Source organism: Hyla sarda, chromosome 2 (genome assembly GCF_029499605.1).
Source record: "Hyla sarda isolate aHylSar1 chromosome 2, aHylSar1.hap1, whole genome shotgun sequence".
NCBI lineage: Eukaryota > Metazoa > Chordata > Amphibia > Anura > Hylidae > Hyla > Hyla sarda.
Window position 1 is genome coordinate 486,151,275 of NC_079190.1, and position 19,896 is coordinate 486,171,170.

The window sequence follows — 19,896 nt, forward strand, 5'->3', positions numbered from 1 at the left end:
AACTTATCCTCTATACTTTGGATATAGTTATTTTGCGCTGCAATACTCCTTTAAAGGAGTACTCCGGCGCGCACTTTTTTCCTTTTATCCCGTCCGGGCTGCAAAATAAAAGAAAACACACTCTCTTACCTGCCAACGAGCCCCCGGAGCTCCGGTACAGGTGTTCGGTCCCTGGGCTGTATTCTTCTTACTTCCTGTTAGCCCGGCACGTCACACGGAGCTTCAGCCTATCACCGGCCGAGGCGGGACATCGCTGTGGCCGGTGATAGGCTGAAGCTCCGTGTGACGTGCAGGGCTAACAGGAAGTAAGAAGAATACAGCCCGGGGACCGAACACCTGTACCGGAGCTCCAGGGGCTCGTTGGCAGGTAAGAGAAAGTGTGTTTTATTTTATTTTGCAGCCCGGAAGGGATAAAAGGAAAAAAGTGCACGACGGAGTACTCCTTTAAGACCTTACTATTTAAGATAATTATGTTACTCTTTTGCTTTGCAATAACAAATTTTTCTGTATTGATTTTTTTTACAACAAAAATGGCTGGGACCCACCATATTAAGTCCACTTCAAATTAGAAGGCCACTGTTTAATTGATTCTGCCACCAATTCCGCAGTTTTATCGGCAAAATCCTATAGAGGTTGGCCACTGTTTTGAGGTGTTGTACTGGCCAAATAAAGCAGTCACAGATTGAATAGCAAGCCAGGAGGTATAATAATTTCAGCCACATGTTAAAAATGTATTAAAGGGAAACAGTTGCATGAAAAATAACTATGAAACTGCTAGAAACTAGAGAAAGTAGTGTAAGGGAGCAGAGAGGAGCAGTGCAGCCGGACAGAGAAACTTTTTTTCTTCCGAAGTACAGGAGCCATGGACCAACACAATAAAAAAGGTAACCTTACTGTGATCTAATAATGCTATGAAACTGCGTCAGATGGCAGGCACATGAGTGTGCATGAAAAGTCATGCTTGGAGATGAAGTGAGGTCACACATGCTACTATGCTGCATGTCAGGAAATGAAAGCAGTTCTTAGTTTTAACTTCAACAAAATTAACCAAAAGTGCTAAATAGACCAAATATTGAGCAATCTCTCCACTGGGTCAATAGTGGAGCGATTTGGAATTGTTAATATTTTTATAACTGAAGGCTATGAATGTATTCCTGCTTGAATTTTATATTGCTATATTTCAAGTGGCAATCTCTGGATTAAATTACAGTAATTAAATTAGTTCTGACAATGCTTTCAATGAAACAGGTATAGGATTAAAATCTCCCATGCTGTCAGAAAACCCATGCTGTCAAAAAAAAATAAAAAAAAATAAAAGTGTATGTGGGTTTAATTTCACTCTATTACAGGCAACTGGCTAAGGCTGCATTCACATCTCGTCTTTACACTAGGGGTGCCGAATCCGGCTGGAGGAGGGGCAAACTGGGCTCTCCCGTACCCCAGCCGGACCAGCACTGAACTCCATTCACTTTAATGAGTAGACCGGAGTCAAACTGTGACTCCAGTTGGCTCATTTTTGACCCGCATCCAGTTTTGTGACCAGACCTAAAACCATAGCATACCCCATGTTAGGATGTTAAATGCTCTGCGAGCGAACTACAATGCTCAGAAGAGAAGTCACATTTGGCTTTTGGAAAGCAAATGGTTTTTCGTGGGCAAGTCGCATTTAGGACAGGGGGGGGGGGGGGGGGCGCGGGAGACTACATGGCATCCAATTCTGGAAACTACACCCCTCAAGGAACGTAACAAGGGGTATAGGGTGTGTGTGTGTGTGTGAGATATTATATATATTATATATATATATATATATATATATATATATATATATATATATATATATATATATATATATATAATCACGACTGTTAAATTTGGATGTGTAAATGAAAAAAAAAATGTCACAAAAATGCTGGTTTCCCCCAAATTTTACAAGGGGTAATCGGAAAAAATGACCCCCAAATTTTGTAACCCCATCTCTTCTTAGTATGGATATACCCCATATGTGTGGACGTCAAGTGCTCTGCTGGCGAACTATAATGCTCAGAAGAGAAGGAGCGCCATTGTGCTTTTAAAGAGTGAATTTGTTTGGAATGGGAGTCAGGGGCCATGTGCGTTTGTTTACAAAGCCCCCTGTGGTGCCAGAACAGTGGACCCTGCCCAAATGTGACCCCATTTTGGAAACTGCACCCCTCACAGAATTTAATAAGAGGTGCAGTGAGCATTTACACCCCACTGGCGTGGAACAGTGGGCTGTGCAAATGAAAAACGGGGGCGTAAATGCTCACTGTACCCCTTATTACATTACATGAGGGGTGTAGTTTCCAAAATGGATTCACATGTGTGTGTGGGGGGGGTCCATTGTTCCGGCACTATGGGGGGCTTTGTTATCACTCGTGGCCTTCAATTCTGAACAAATTCTCTTCAAAAGCCCAATGGCGCTCCTCTTCTGAGCATTGTAGTTCGCGAGCAGAGCACTTTACGTCCACATATAGGGTATGTTCTTACTCAGGAAAAGCCCCCCCAAAATTTGTAACCTTTTTTCTTCTATTTTCTCTTGTGAAAATGAAAAATTTAGGGTAACACCAGCATTTTAGTGAAAACTCTTCTTTTCTAATTTTCCCATCCATCCAACTTTAACGAAAATTTGTCAAACACCATGTGGGGTGTTAAGGCTCACTATACCCCTTGTTACTTTCCGTGAGGGGTATAGTTTCCAAAATGGGGTCACACGTGGTTTTTTTTGTGTATATGCCAGCCACCCCTGTGCAAATCACCAATATAGGCCTCAAATGTACAGTGCATTTTACGCCCACATATGGGGTATTTCCAGACTTCCACATTACAAATTTAGTTTTTTTCCTTTTACCGCTTGTGAAGATAAAAAGTATGGGGCAAAGCCCCCAACTTTTACTTTTCATAAGCGGTAAAAGGAGAAAAAGGCCCATAAGATTTGTAGTGCAATTTCTCCCAAATATGGAAATACCCCATATGTGTCCTTAAACTGTTTCCTTGAAATACGACAGGGCTCTGAAGTGAGAGAGCATCATGCACATTTGAGGACTAAATTAGGAATTGCATAGGGGTGCCAGTGATACCCAAACAGGGTGCCTCCAGCTGTTGCTAAACTCCCAGTATGCCTCGACAGTCAGTGGCTGTCCGGAAATGCTGGGAGTTGTGGAGGCTCCGTTATGGAAACACTGCGGTACAATAAATTTTTCATTTTTATTGGTGGGGGGGGGGGGGGGGGCTGTGATTGGACAGTGTAAGGGGTGTATATACTCTTTATTATGTGTTATTGTAGTGCAGTGGTGTTTTTAGGGTACATTCGCACTGGCAGGTTCCAGCTAGGAGTTTGCGCTGCGGCGAAAAATTTGCCGCGGCTCAAACTTCAAGAAAAACTTACTGTAAACCTGCCCGTGTGAATTTACCCTGTACATTCACATGTGTGTGTGTGTGTGTGTGTGTGTGTGTGTGTGTGTGTGTGGGGGGGGGCAAACCTCCAGCTGTTTCAAAACTACAACTCCCAGCATGTACTGACAGACACTGCATGCTGGGAGTTGTACTTTTGCAAAAGCTGGAGGCACACTGGTTCAGTTAGGTTCTGTTACCTATCTCAGTATTTTCCAACCAGTGTGCCTCCAGCTGTTGCAAAACTACAACTCCCAGCATGTACTGATCGCTGAAGGGCGTGCTGGGAGATGTAATTATGCAACAGCTGGAGGTATGCAACTTCAACTGCCAGCATGCCGAGACAGCTGTTTGCTGTCTGGGCATGCTGAGATTTGCAGTTTTGCAACATCTGAAGAGCTACAGTTTAGAGACCACTGCGCAGTGATCTCCAAACTGACCCTCCAGATGTTGCAAAACTACAAATCCCAGCATGCCCAGATGGCAAACAGCTGTCTCGGTATGCTAGGAGTTGTAGTTTTGCAAGATCTGGAGGGCTACAGTTTAGAGACCACTGTATAGGATACCAGCTTCCGTAGGATACAGGGAGCCAGCCACTCGACATAGACGCCCGCCGATCTCCACCATCGATCGTCGCCTCCGCCCCCATGGATGGCTAAGTGGACTTCGACCCCGGTCCTCTGTCGGTTTCCCTGTTCTGCACTTCCTATTGTGGGTGGGCAGAACGGGGAAACCGAAAGTTAACCCACCCCGCCCCCGATCTGCTATTGGTCGTCACTTCTATACGTCCAATAGCAGGGATAGGAGGGGTGGCACCCCCTGCCACCTCACTCCTATCCCTTCAGGTGGATCGTGGGTGTCTTTGACAACCTCGATCCCCCTGATTTTCTGGGTCACCATAGACCTGTATGACCCCGATTTGCCAGGGTGGGGAGGTGTCTGATGACTCCCCCTGGGCATTTGCGCGGAAGGCCTGCTGAATGATTTCAGCAGGCATCCCGATCCGATCTGGCGGGACCGGAATTCCCCATGGGTCCTTAAGTACCAGGGTGCCATGACGTGCGCGTACGTCAAGGGTCCTTAAGGGGTTGAAATGGCCACACATTCCTCAAAATAATGTAAAATTACCTTTTATCACCTGGTATTCTCACCCCAACAAATGCTACTATACAAACTCAGGATCATGGAGAAGAAAAACTAAATCTCCAGTGCCAAAGACCCAACAAGAGAAGTAGCTTCCCAGAAAGTGGACATCTCTCTGAAGGGGGAGTAGCTTAATGCAACATTAATTAGCATACAATTTAGGGGTAAAAGCCAACTAATTGAAAGAGTGCACACAAAGAAAGATTTTGACAGCATGAGCCACTGTTGAAGATCTGGCACAAGGATACACCTTGCGGCAAATTTTTATCAGCTTTTAATAACTAGTCTACTCAGAATTGAATCAGTCGCTCTTTTCAGAGACCAGAATTGTTCAAGTCCATGCTGAAATAGGTTAGGAATTTCCATGGTTCTGCCCAGGAAAGAAACGTGCTGCTCCTTTTGGACCTTCAGTGACCTGTTTTAATATTTAAACGCTTCCCCTACTGCGCTCACTCAACTGAGTTTGGACAGAAATAGAAGTTCCATTGTATGGGATTCTGACACTGAATTTAACCCAAAGAATTAACATTCATTTTGGCGGATGTCCGTTCCGTCTGCTGAATTCTGTTGCATAAATTCCGCAGTGAGCGTAGAGCAGCAGAACCAAACTGAAAACAATGGGACAGGCCCTAATTCTTTCAATTATCAGTTCATGAACAGCTGTAGATTCAGTGTATAGACTAAAAAGGAACTTGTCACCAGCATGTGTGTTTAAAATACAGCCCTCATGTCACAGGGCTTTTTTTTTTCTTTTCTTTAAAGAGCATTTTAAGCCATTCCAGTATAATAGGGTGATGCACCTTCACCCCAGAAAAATATTGTGCTGCATGCAAGGTGGCTGTAATTTAAACACTAAAATGCTGGCGACAGGTTCCTTTTAACATTGTGTCTAAACATGACCCTTTTTCTAACCTGTTTGTACTTTTCTTCCATAAGTAGGAACAGGCATCTGGCTAGAGCTGCAGTTCTGCATTATAAATAGCATTCCAAGATGATTAACAGCAGCCAATGGGCCATAGATTTAGTAGTCTAGAAATTGGGTATATTTCTCAAAACTGGCACAAAGGAAAATTGGAGAAGTTTATATTTCTTTTTTCTTTTTCTGAGAAATGAGAGCCAGAATTTTTTGTAAGTTGCTATACGTAACTTTCTACTCTTTATAAAAGTAGTCAGATCAACTGAGCCAGGTTTCTACTGCACCACTTCTGGTTACCTCTCAATGTAGGCAGAGCAAGCACTCACTTGTGTTGAGGAGGGGGAACAGGAAATGGACAGAAGTGTGGACTAGGCAACTTGGGAAAGGTGAACAGTGGTGTTTCCCCCTCTCAATCCATTTACTGTGTCAACCTCACTAAATGTCATTAAGATCCTTTAATGGGAGTTGCAGAAAACAGCATAACTTGCAGGGCCAAGTACTTTTTCTAATACTGGACCAACCCTTTAATGGGAGTTGAGTCAACAAAGAAGCTTGCAGGGCTACGCCATTTTTTCAAGTCCTGGAGGCCAGTTTAGAAAAATGTATCACCTATGCAAAGGGTAGGGGTTGTGTGTCAGATAGTAGGGGATTTGACCACTGAACCCTGCGATCAGACACTTATCCCTTATCCTTTGGATAGGAGATACATTTTCCAAAACTGGAGTACTCCTTTGACATTATATGATGATATGTTCAGGAAAATTTACCATACCTCTATGCTTGTGGTTTGCATAAACATGTGGTTCCCCCCCCCCCCCCCCCCCCTATTTTACTCCAGCAGCATTAGTTGACAGGCTTTAGATGAAAGATTCCTTTAGCCAGTTGAGACCCCGCCTCAAAAATGTCAACACTTTTGCACTGTAGTTAAGCCACATTTATGGGTTATGGTAACTCAAGTGTTGACAGGTTACATATAAAAGAAACAAGTATTGCACAGTGTTATCCATAGATTATGTTTAGTTCTTACCTGGTGGTAACTGCATTGGATTAAATCCTGGCCTCATAAATGGTGGTGGAGGAACACCTGGAGCAAACCCTGGGGGAGGTATATTTATAGGCCCAGGGAAACCTGGAACAGGCATTCCTTGAGGCAAAGGCATTCCTTGTAATGGTGGCAATGATGGTGGCATATGCAACCCTTGTGGGGGTGGAACCCCTTGAAGTGGAGGCAAACCTTGTGGAGGAGGCAAACCTTGAATGGAAGGTAATGTAGTACTAGGTGGAAGAGTTGGAACTGTTGCAAGAGGTGGGACAGAGGGCATGGGCTGAGGAAGTTGAACCGGCTGAAGACATGAAAAAAAAAAGGAAAAAAGCATAAGTACACAGTCTATACAGATATCAAATGCAATAACTACATTAGCAGTACAGCACACAGTTGTATAGCTACAACAGTTAATTGGCAAAACATGCAGTTATTGACATCAGCAATTTTCTTTTTTTTATAATTTAAGATGGCTTCATTTTTAAACTGGAAGAAAATTAATTTCACATCAACATTTACAAATATGGGAACAAATGTCGTGGTAAGGACTGTATGCATAAAAAAAAAACACTTGATATTTTGCATACTACTGAAATCCAAGCAACTTTCAATTTGCATGTATTAGAAAAAATGAATAAATAAATTATTTCTATGATTATTTTGTGTTTGAAAACCTGACCACTAGGGATCTCCCTACATGTCCCGGCCGCAAGTCTCTTACAGAGTCCAGACTCCTACTGACCTGACATGAGTCTGAACTCTCATACTGCAGCTGGCACACTGACTAGCACAGTGTCAGACAGGCGGGAGCAAGCACTGTGCCAGGGTATGTTCCTGACATGGCGGGCTTGCACCTGTTTATGTACCTGTAGTGCGGATTTTATTATATTATATATCACACACACACACACTTCTATATTACGCACACTATATATTTGTTAACCCACCGTTGTCTCATTGCAGCAATGGAACGGCAGCTCTTCTCCAATCTTTCTCCTCTCTGTATGGCACGTGCAGAGAGGAGTAGACACTGCAGCTGCTGCCCGTGCTGTGTGCAGAGCCTCTATGTGCGCTCCCAAGAGGGATGCAGGGTGGTAGTGAGCCCAGACAGGCATCAAATTAAGCCGTGCCTGCCGGGCCACACCCCCTTCCTCCCTCACACATGGAGAGCGGAATGAGCAGAAAGATTATAAAATGTATTTAGAAGCAGGTTTTTTAAGCAAAAAAAATAAAATTTTAAATGTAGGGATAGTGTCAGTGAGGGCCAGGGACAGATTGGGTGGTGGGGATTAGGGACAGTTTAGTTCTTGATAGGTACTCTTAAAATATAAACCAGGACATATGTCGAAAGGTAACCATACATGACTAAATCAGGCTTCATGGATACCGTTATGAATTTTGAAGGTAGTTGGTTGTGACCCATATGCTAAGGTACAGCAGTTTATTTTTAAAGAAAAATAAGTTTTGAGGAACATTCTCCACTTTTGCTAGCCTCCTACTGAAGACAATAGGGACCATTCTCCCTAGAGCAGTCATCTTTATTAACGAGTTAAAGGGAATCAGCATTATTGGCTGCAGGGAACCGACACTGACAACTGTTGTGTAATAAAGCAAAAAGTACCTTTCCTGGAGCACATAGTGGTTACAAAAGAAATAAATAAAAAATATTGCTTTTTCATTTCTCTACCAAGTGTCAAGGAGGCAGAGTTGAGATGCACAAGTGCCACAGCACAGCCTGGCACCCCAATCCTTGCTTTCCTTCATATACCAGCCCCCCCTTGATCAGATATAAAAAGATTTTATAAGTTAGGCAATGACCATCAGCTCAATGAAAAGGAGATTTTTTTTAAACACTTACAGTAAAATCTCTTTCTCGAAGGATCCATTGGGGGACACAGACTGTGGGTGTATGCGGCTGTCTCTAGGAGGTATGACACTATGGCAACAAAAAAAAGTCAGCTCTTCCCAGCAGGATATACCCGCCTCCAATTAGTTTAGTACCAGAGCAATACGAGAGGACCGACAGGTCAAGGAAAAAACACGAACTGTCCAAGAACTAGAAGAAAAGATAACTGAACACACCCTCGGACAGAAAATCAAAGAGAAACCCAAAAGGGCGGGAGCTGTGTCCCCCAATGGATCCTTCGAGAAAGAGATTTTATGGTAAGTGTTAAAAAAATCTCCTTTTCTCTATTGGCTCCATCGGGGGACACAGACCGTGGGACGTACCAAAGCCGTCCCTTGGGTGGGCAGATAGTTAGGCAGACGGCTGTTCCACTGCCGCCTGCAGCACTTTACGGCCCAGACTATCATCAGCCGATGCGAAGGAATGAACCCGGTAGAACCTCGAGAAAGTGTGCAAACCCTGAAGGGAGGAAACTTCCCCCTACAGCGATAGGCTTCCAAAATGGCAGACCGGATCCACCGAGAAATGGTGGCCTTGGAAGCAGGTTGTCCCTTGCGACGACTTTCCGTAAGGACGAAACAAATAATCACACTGACGAAACGAAGAAGTGATAGAGAGGCAAGACCTAACAGCCCGAACCACATCCAGCTTATGGAGTAAATGCTCCTTAGGATGAGAAGGAGCAGGACAGAAGGACAATGTACTCATTGAGATGAAAGGCCGAAACAACCTTGGGCAAAAAGGAAGGATCTGGCCGGAAGACAACCTTGTCCTGATGAATCACCAGAAACGGAGAACGGCAGGAGAGAGCTGCCAATTCAGACACTCTCCGAATGGAGATGATAGCAACAAGAAACGCAACTTTCCAAGAAAGGAGATGCAGGGACACCTCCCTAAGAGGTTCAAAAGGTTCACATTGGAGGACCCCTAGAACCAGATTCAAGTCCCAAGGGTGAGAAGGTGACCGATAAGGAGGGGCAGCATGCGCCACGCCTTGAAGAAAGGTCCGGATATGGGAATTTGAAGCCAGAAGACGCTGGAAAATAGAAATGGCCGAAACCTGACCCTTAAGGGAAGTGAGAGACAACCCCAGTTCCAAACCAGACTGCAAGAAAGAAAGAAGATTGGGATAAGAAAAAGTAATAGGAGACAAAACCTGAGCTTCACACCAACGAAAATAAGACCGCCAAGCACGGTGGTAAATTTTTGCAGAGGAGGGTTTACGAGCCCTGAGCATGGTGCGAATGACTTGAGAAGAGAAACCGCGGGCTCTCAAAATCGCGTTATCAACCGCCACGCTGGCAAATGCAGCGACTAAATTGGGGTGGCAAAGAGGACACAGACAGCAGGTCCGAACAAAGTGGAAGGCGTAGTGGAGTGTCGTCCAGGAGCCTGACCACATCGGCGTACAACGATCTTCGGGTCCAATATGGAGCTACCAGTATGGCGGGAACGCCCTCCGCTTTGAGCTTCCTCAGAACCCTGGGAAGGAGCGGAAGGGGAGGAAACAAATAGGGCAGAGCAAACTGTCCAAGGAATAAATAGGGCATCCACAGCTAGCGTCAGGGGGTCCCGGGACTTCGCCACAAACTGAAGGATCTTCCGATTGTGCCGAGACGCGAAAAGGTCCACGTCTGGAATGCCCCAGAGGTCACAGATCTGCGCGAAGACCTCGGGATGCAGAGACCACTCGCTGAGGTCGGCCGAGGGAGTCCGCACACCCGGAATTGTGAATCACCAAAATGTCCGGAACCTTGTTTTCCTCCCAGATGAGAATCTGTCACCTCGGCCATGGCTGCCGAGCTGCGAGTGCCGCCTTGCCAATTTATGTACGCCACGGCCGTGGCGTTGTCCGACTGGACGCGGACAGGGCGGGACTGAAGCAGGGACTCCCAATGAAGGCAAAGAAGAATCGCCCTCAGTTCCAAGATGTTTATCGGAAGAAGAGCTTCCTGGGAAGACCAGAGGCCTTGAACCGTCCAGTCCCTGAACACACCGCCCCAGCCTGACAGACTGGCATCCGTTGTAACCACCTGCCAGTGGAGGGGAAGAAATGATCGCACCTGAAGTAGAAGAATGGGGGAGCGGAGCCACAAGAGCAGAGACTGACTGATCCGACGAGGGAGAGCAATCTTGCGATCGAGAGACAGAGGAGATCTGTCCCATCAAGAGAGAGTCGCCAGTTAAAGGGGACGGTAATGAAACTGGGAAAAGGGTACGGCCTCCATGGCCGCTACCATCCGACCCAAGACTTCCATGCAAACGCGGATGGAAACTGTGACCTGGGCCCGAAGGGAGCAGACTCCTGACAGGAGAGTCAGACGTTTTTCCGGCGGAAGGCAAATCCGGGCAGAGGCAGTGTTGAATTGAAGTCCCAGGAAGATCAGAGACTGAGTGGGAGAAAGGACAGACTTGTCCCTGTTTACCATCCACCCAAAGCAATCCAGGGTCTGCAGGGTGAGATCCACATTCTCTAGGGTCTGGACTCTGGTGGGAGCCTTGATGAGAAGGTCATCTAGGTAAGGGATTACTGAGACTCCCCTCAACCGCAACAGGGATATCACTGGCGCAAGGATCTTGGTAAAGACCCTAGGAGCAATGGCCAGACCAAAGGGGAGGACTACGAATTGAAAATGCCCCTCTGGAACCGCAAAATGGAGGTACCGTTGATGGCCGGCAAATATTGGAACATGGAGGTAGGCATCTTTGATGTCCACCGAAGAAAGAAATTCCCCTTGTTCCATGGATGCCACTACCGAACGGAGGGATTCCATTCAAAAGTGGTGGATGAGAAGATGACGGTTGAGACACTTGAGGTCCAGGATTGGCTGCACCGAACCGCCCTTCTTAGGAACCACAAAAAGATTGGAACAGAAACCCCAAAAACGTTCCCTTGGAGGAACGGGGACAATAACTCTCTGGAGAAGCAGGGACTGGAGAGCCTCCTGAAACTGCTTCGCCAGAGAAGGAGACCGGGGAGCCTGGGACTGAAAAAAAACGATCCCTCGGGAGGGAGGCAAACTCGATTCAGTATCCGTTGGACACCACATCCCTGACCTAAGAGTCCTGAATGTGTGTGGTCCAGATGTCTCGAAAAAATAAGAGACTACCTCCCACCTGAGAAAAATCTGCGGGTGGGGGCTTCACTTCATGCGGAAGTGGGTTTGCGGTTGCCCGATTTGGCCGCAAAACAGCCGGAACGGTTGGTGTCCGACTTGCAAGACGGGGACGCCCAGAACGAGGGAGCCTTCTTGTCCCGCGAAGGCGCCTGCCCCTTATTGGGGCCAAAAGTCCGAAAGGAAGAGTACTTCCTCTGGGAAGTAGAGCGAGCCTTATTCTGAGGCAACAAGGAACTCTTACCCCCCCCATCACCTCAGAAATAAACTCGTCAAGGCGCTAGCCAAAAAGATAAAAGGAAGCTCGGTGAGAGACCGACAGCAAAGGCAGCACAACGGGCTGACTGCATAGAAGTTGTGCACAGAAATTCCCCAGCTTTAGAGCATTGGAGAACCAAAGCAGACAGATCCTCTGGGGGGATCCCGCCTGGATACCCTGACTGATCTTTGCGCACTACAATGATAGGGCTTTGGACACCCAAGCCGAGGCGAAGGTGGGAAGAAGAGAAGAGCCTGCTGCTTCAGAGGCAAACTTCGCTAAGGACTCCACCTTCTTGTCCGTCGGGGTCCTTGAAAGCAGCCGCATCAGCCAGTGGCAGTGTGGTAGCCTTAGAGAGGCAGGAAATTGGTGGATCCACCGAAAGAGGGGAAACCACCTTAGAGACAAGGTCCTTGTCGAATAAGTAACGCACCTGAACCTTCTTCATTCCCGGGAACCTCTTGTCTGGATGTTTCCATGCAGATTCCAGAAGGGTGTCAAATTCAGCGGGAGAGCTGAACCTTTGAGGTGCCAGTTTAGCACGATGAAAGGATACTTCAGGAGTCACGTCCGAAGATCCTGGGTCCCCTAAGTGAAAGGTGTCTCTTATGGACGCAACCAATGAGTTCACCGTTTCAACTGAATCCAAGCGGTCCTCCGAGTCAGATGAAGATTCGAAAGCCTCATCCGCCAGTTCACCAGGAGAATTTGAACGAGTGGAGGCAGCCCTGGAGGGGGGCAACCCTGACCGGGCACATGGCTCTGGCAAGGCAGAGTGGCGACCTCAGGAACGTCCTCTGGAGGAGCGACGTTTGTGACCAGACTCGGAGGGTCGGGACGCATGAGGGGAGCGCCCAAGTCTACCTGAAGACTCAATGGAAGAGTCAGATGATGCACCCCTAGTATGCTTTTGAGAGCGTGAGGTATGTGGAGAAGGGGAGCGGGTACCTTTAGAGGGCCGGCGCAGGGCAGACTTCTTCAAGGCAGACACCACGTCACGGGAGGCCTCAGCCACCAAACGAGTGACTTGAGTCAAGTCAGTAATTTACTGGGATAGGGAAGAAGCCCAGGCTGGGGGGGGGGGGGGGGGGCGGCCGAATCCACCGGAACTGAAAGAACATCCGGGGGTACCATGGGGTCTGAGGCAGCAGAGAAGCAGGGCAGAGCAGACATTTTGGAATTACAGTTCTTACAGACAAAATAGGAAACTAATGCTCCAGTTGTCTGTTTAGAGGGAGGAACAGTTCTGGGTACGAACATAATGAAAAAAACTCTCTAACCCAAGTCTGTGTCCCCTGTGGCAGCTGCTGTGAGAACTCCGCTCTGAGTGAAAGAGAGGGAGAAAAAGGCCAGCCAATAGCCATAGAGGGGCGTGCCTGGAGCAGGGGCACTGTCTAATTGGCCTCTGCCCCCGAAAATCTCGCGCACGGCGCTGATTGGAGGGAGATTCGCGTCCCCAGTAAGCTCCAACGGCCCTGTGGGCGGAGCTATAGCGCACCGGCCACCGTGAAGAAGAATAGTAATGGCGCCCGCTCCTTGCCAAGGGCGCACGTCAGTCGCGTCTGCGGGGAAGTGAGAGGGCGATACACAAGTCCGCCGGCAGCTGTATGGTGCCAAAACCGAAAGTCAGTCGGCGCTCCTTGTGCCGAACAGTACAAACGCCGCGGCTGTCAGCCGCATAGTAAGCGCTGTGGCTGACAGCCGCATAGTATAAAATACACACACGTAGTTAAAATAAAGTAATAAGGTAACCCCTTCCTGCCCAAAATGCCATTGCTCGCCCCTGCTTGAATGAAGATAGAGCCCCAATACAGGCCAGCCCCTTAGATCCTGAAAGGTGGACCACAAAATGAGGGTCTCCAGGGGTTGCAAGTCAGCACATAAAGGGAGAAAAATATATACTCACCTGGTCAGAAGAACTTACCTAATGGAGTCTTCTGTGAAGTCTTCAGTCAGCCTTCTGTTACCTGCATCTCGCCTAGCTACCAAGTGCGAGCAAGGCGAGCAGGGAAATGGGGGGACCCAGGCGCTGACCGTTGGCGAGAGGGGGTTAATAGCGTATATACGCAATGTCTGTGCCCCCTCAATCGCAATGGGGAAACAGTGAGCCGCAGTTCCTGAGTCCCCACCTGAAAACGTGAAAGAAAAAAAGAATAAAAAACCAACACATTCCCTAACTAAAAAAAAAAAAAAAAAAAAAAAAAAAAAAAAAAAAAAAAAACCAAGACCTGGTCTGGAGAAATCCAGACCATGTCCACCTCCTTCAGACACTAAGCTTAAACCGATTAGCTCAGGGCCTGGAGGCGGGTATATCCTGCTGGGAGGAGCCGACTTTTTTGTTGCCATAGTGTCATACCTCCTAAAGACAGCAGCATACACCCACGGTCTGTGTCCCCCAATGGAGCCGATAGAGAAAACGAGATTATGCTTACTATAAAATCTCTCTCGAAGGATCCATTGGGGGACACAGACCGTGGGTATATGCTGCTGTCTCTAGGAGGCTTGACACTATGGCAACAAGAAAGTCGGCTCCTCCCAGCAGGGAATACCCGCCCACAGGCATCTGAATTAATCAGTTTTAGTCCCAGAGAAATAGGAGACCGACAGGTCAAAAGAAAAAACACGAACTGTCCGAGAAACCAGAAGAAAAAGTAACTGAACGCACCCTCGGACAGATAACTGAAATAGGAACTCCAGAAAAAGGGTGGGAGCTGTGCCCCCAATGGATCCTTCGAGAAAGATTTTACAGTAAGCATAAAAATCTCCTTTTCTCTATCGGCTCCATTGGGGGACACAGACCATGGGACGTACCGAAGTCATCCCTTGGGTGGGCAAGGAAATCAGTCAGGTGGATGGCTGGACCACCACCGCCTGCAACACCTTACAGCCCAGACAAGCATCAGCTGATACAAAGGATGAATCTGGTAGAACCTTGCTAAAGTGTGCAAAGACGACCACGTGACCGCTTTACAGATCTGCGAGGCTGAAGCCTTGTTGCGGAGGGCCCAGGATGCCCAGACAGAATGGGTGGAATGAGCCAAAACCCTGAAGGGTGGGATCTTCCCCTTGCAGCAGTAAGCTTCTGAAATAGCAGAACGGACCACCGAGAAATGGTGGCCTTAGAGGCAGGTTGTCCTTTGCGATGACCTTCTGTAAGAACAAAAAAGGGGTCACACTGCCGAAAGGAAGAAGTGACTAAGAGGTCAGAACAGCCCTCACCACAAAGTTCATGGAGCAAATGCTCCCTGGGATGAGAAGGGGCCGGACAAAAGGACAGCAGGACGATGTCCTCATTGAGATGAAAGGCCGAAACCACCTTAGGTAAGAAAGACTGACCTGGACGGAAAACAACTTGTCCTGGTGTACAACCAGCAGTACGTCGTTCAGGAGCCTGACCACTTTGGCGTACCATGCCCTCCGGGGCAAGTCTAGGCCACGAGAATGGAGGGAACACCCTCTGCTGGGAAGGAGATGAAGGGGAGGAAACAGATATGGTAGGGCTAAGCCTGACCAAGAGATCACCAGGGCATCCACGGCCAGAGCCAAGGGGTCCCGGGTCTTGACACAAAAAGAGGAACCTTTTGATTGTGGCAGGACGCAAAGAGGTCGACATCTGGAGTGCCCCACACCTCCCCAGTCCGACAGACTGCCATCCGTCATGACGACCTGCCAGTGAAGGGGCAGGAAGAAGCACCCCTGAAGAAGCAGGGGGGGGACGAAGTCACCATAGAAGGGACTGACGACACTGTCGAGATAGAACGATCTTGAGGTCGAGAGACAATGGAGACCTGTCCCACCGGGAGAGAATCGCCAGTTGAAGAGGTTGGTAATGAAACTGGGCGAATGGCACAGCCTCCATGGCCGCCACCATCCGACCCAGGACTTCCATGCAAAAGCGAATGGAAACTGGAGCAGGGTGCCGAAGTTATCGGACTCCTGACAAGAGAGTTAGCCGTTTGTCCGATGGGAGTCGGATGCGGGCACAGGCCGTGACGAATTGGAGCCCCAGGAAAACTAGTGACTGAGTAGGAGAGAGGTTGGACTTTTCTTGATTAACCATCCAACCGAAGCGAGACAAGGCCTGGAGGTTGAGACAAAGACTCTCCAGATTCTGAGCCCTGGTTGAAGCTCTGATCAGGAGGTCATCCAAGTAAGGAATCACTGAGACACCTTTTGTCCGAAAAAGGGCTATCACAGGCGCCAGAACCTTGGTAAAGACCCGTGGAGCAGTGGCCAGACCGAAGGGGAGAGCCACAAATTTAAAATGGCCTTCCAGAACTGCAAAGTGGAGGTAGGCATCCTTGATGTCCAACGAGGAAAGAAACTCCCCTTGATCCATGGACGCCACCACCAAATGGAGAGACTCTATTCAGAAATGGAGGAGTAGAAGATGCTGGTTGAAATGCTTGAGATCCAAGATTGGGCGAACAGAAACTCCTTTCTTGGGGACCACGAAGAGGTTGGCGTAAACACCTTGAAAATGTTCCCTGGGAGGAACCAGGACAATTACTCCCTGTATGAAAAGGGACTGGAGTGCTGCCCAAACTGCTTTTGCTAGAGAGGTGGACTGGGGGGTCCGGGAAAGAAAAAAGCGATCCCATGGAAGGGAGGCAAATTCGATCCTGTATCCGTTGGCTACCTTGTCCCTGACCCAGGAATCCTGAATGTGCGTGGTCCAGGCATCCACCAGAGAAAAGTCCGCAGGTGAGGGCGACCCTTCAGGCCGAGGTAGAAAGTGCAAGCAAGTAGAACCAGCTCAACCCCAGGCTTCTGCGCGCGGACAGGACCAGTCCAAACGTATGCAAGGAGATTGTCCAGCGCGCACACGTGTAAAACCGAGCTGCTTTATTGCATAGTTGCCATGGGATACATCGGACACTCGGGTAACGTGACGCGTTTCGGCCCGCAGGGCCTTAGTCATACACATGTTACTGGCACTTAGATCATTTATATACGAAGGGTGGGAATGTCCTGGGCGGAGCTAAACCCGACTCACGTGACATAACATCTGCACATATAATTACAAACAATGTTAAAAGGTACATATCATATCTTTATATCATCATACCTATAACAAAATTCTATATAAAAAAAAGAGAAATTAAACATTGTAAAATAAATCGTATGCGTTAGTTATGCAGATCTGATTCCAGAACCTGGAAAGGCAGACTCCATCCATTATAAACATATGCCAGAATGGTAGTGAACAAATGGCGCATAGACCTAAAAGATCCAATGCTAATCCTGAAGAAAGATTGTACGTTGGAACAAGGAAACAGTTTAAGGCAGCAATAATGCCAAGTTACAGACAAATTTAGCAGAATATAAATATATATGTTTGTAAAATAAAACAAGATCTCCGAATATTATTTGCCTAAATGATTAAGTAAAAAGGAAAAAGAAAAAAAAAGAAGAAAAACAGAAGAGAAAAAAGAAGAAGGAAGAAAGAACTGAACAGGTGACTGGAAAACACACAGTAGATGAACATGCTACATCATTATTTAGATTTTAGCAATGTGGTTATAAAACCTAACTGATTTAATAATGTAAAATAGTGTCCAGTCTCCTGTTCAGACCTAGCGGTATTCTCGTCTCAAGGGTGAGAATCCAGTATATTTCACGATCCAGCACTTTCTGTCTCATGTTTCCACCTCTAAGTGGTTTTTCCACCCTTTCGATACCATGTACCTCAGCACAATGCTTGCTGACCATTGATACGTGCCGTGCCTGAAAATGTGCAATATCTGACAGATGTTTTCGTACTATAATTTTTAGTGGGTTAAAGGTACAGCCCACGTATTGCACGGCACGTGAAGAGGTACACCACCCCAGCTGTATTGTAAATGTTTTGTTATTGCTTGTAGATGTGAATGATACTGAGTTATTCATGTAATTACAGCAGATGCATTTTCTAGATCCACAGTTGTATGTGCCTTGGCAATTAAGCCAAGTAGATACTTTTTTCGGAGAGCTAGAAAAGAGGCTAGGGGATAATGTCTGGCCCAAAGTTGGAGCTCTTCTGGATACGCATCTAATGCCCCCTTTCAATGCTGTCTGAAATTCGGGATCAGTATATATGATTGGCATGTTCTTTTTAATGATATTGCTGATTGCCTTGAACTCAGTACTAAACTGGGTAGAAAACACCACAGATGGGTTTTGACTATGGGTCTTGTTGCAATGGGTTTTTTCTTTAAATCAGAATGACTCTTCTTGGTAACAATGCTTTGTGCTTTTTTAAAGGTCCAATCAGGGTAGCCGCGTTGCTTGAGTCTGTTGCTAATAGCAACCATTTCGCTCGAAAAATCCTCATCGAGCGAGCAATTACAGCGTGCCCTGATCATTTCACCTGTGGGCAAGTTCTCTGTTACATGTGAGGGATGACAAGAACCGGCATGTGGTTAACTTTCTGGATCTCGCATTGCAGGGTGACAGTGATACCGGCAATATTATTACATGTACTTACAGAAAACCCACTGCAGTAAATTCCACCTTACATGCCGGTTCCTGTCATCCCTCACATGTAACTTGCCCACAGGTGAAATGATCAGGGCACGCCGTAATTGCTCGCTCGACGAGGATTTTTCGAGCGAAATGGTTGCTATTAGCAACAGACTCAAGCAACGCGGCTACCCTGATTGGACCAGTAAAAAAAGCACAAAGCATTGTTACCAAGAAGAGCCATTATGATTTAATTAAAGAAAAACCCATAGCAACAAGACCCATAGTCAAAACCCACCTGTGGTGTTTTCTACCCAGTTTAGTACTGAGTTCAAGGCAATCAGCAATATCATTAAAAAGAACATGCCAATCATATATACTGATCCCGAATTTCAGACAGCATTGAAAGGGGGAATTAGATGCGTATCCAGAAGAGCTCCAACTTTGGGCCAGACATTATCCCCTAGCCTCTTTTCTAGCTCTCCGAAAAAAGTATCTACTTGGCTTAATTGCCAAGGCACATACAACTGTGGATCTAGAAAATGTATCTGCTGTAATTACATGAATAACTCAGTATCATTCACATCTACAAGCAATAACAAAACATTTAACATTAGACAATACATCAACTGCAATACAGCTGGGGTGGGGTACCTCTTCACGTGCCATACCTGTAGTGTGCAATACGTGGGCTGTACCATTAACCCACTAGAAATTAGAGTACGAAAACCTCTGTCAGATATTGCACATTTTCAGGCACGGCACGTATCAATGGTCAGCAAGCATTGTGCTGAGGTACATGGTGGAAATACCTCTAGCCTAGCGGTACAAGGCATCGAAAGGGTGGAAAAACCATTTAGAGGTGGAAACATGAGACAAAGTGCTGGATCGTGAAATATACTGGATTCTCACCCTTGAGACGAGAATACCGCTAGGTCTGAACAGGAGAATGGACACGATTTTACATTATTAAATCAGTTAGGTTTTATAACCACATTGCTAAAATCTAAATAATAATGTAGCATGTTCGTCTACTGTGTGTTTTCCAGTCACCTGTTCAGTTCTTTCTTCCTTTTTTCTCTTTTTTTCTTTTTCCTTAATCATCATTTAGGCAAGTAATATTCGGAGATCTTGTTTTATTTTACAAACATATATATTTATATTCTGCTAAATTTGTCTGTAACTTGGCATTATTGCTGCCTTAAACTGTTTCCTTGTTCCAACATACAATCTTTCTTCAGGATTAGCATTGGATCTTTTAGGTCTATGCGCTATTTGTTCACTACCATCCTGGCATATGTTGATCATGGATGGAGTCTGACTTTCCAGGTTCTGGAATCAGATGTGCATAACTAACGCATACGATTTTACAATGTTTCATTTCTCTTTTTTTATTTAGAATTTTGTTATAGGTATGATGAAATAAAGATATGGAATGTACCTTTTAACATTGTTTGTAATTATATGTGCAGAAGTGATGTCACCTGAGTCGAGGCTTAGCTCCGCCCAGGACATTCCCACCCTGCATATATAAATGACCCAAGTGCCAGTAACATGTGTATGACTAAGGCCCTGCGGGCCGAAACGAGTCACGTTACCTGAGTGTCCGATGTATCACATGGCAACTATGCAATAAAGCAGCTCAGCTTTACACGTGTATGCGCT

The 19,896-nt window shown here is 46.5% G+C and overlaps 1 protein-coding gene across 2 annotated transcripts in view; it reads right to left on the bottom strand.

Annotated features, from left to right (window-relative positions):
* Window positions 1–19,896, bottom strand: part of SCAF4 (SR-related CTD associated factor 4) — a 144,836-nt gene that overhangs the window by 52,454 nt on the left and 72,486 nt on the right. For both annotated transcript variants that reach the window (XM_056559542.1, XM_056559541.1), the window contains exon 17: window positions 6,495–6,810. In XM_056559542.1, the coding sequence (XP_056415517.1) occupies window positions 6,495–6,810 (316 nt within the window). The remainder of the gene's footprint in view (window positions 1–6,494; window positions 6,811–19,896) is intronic.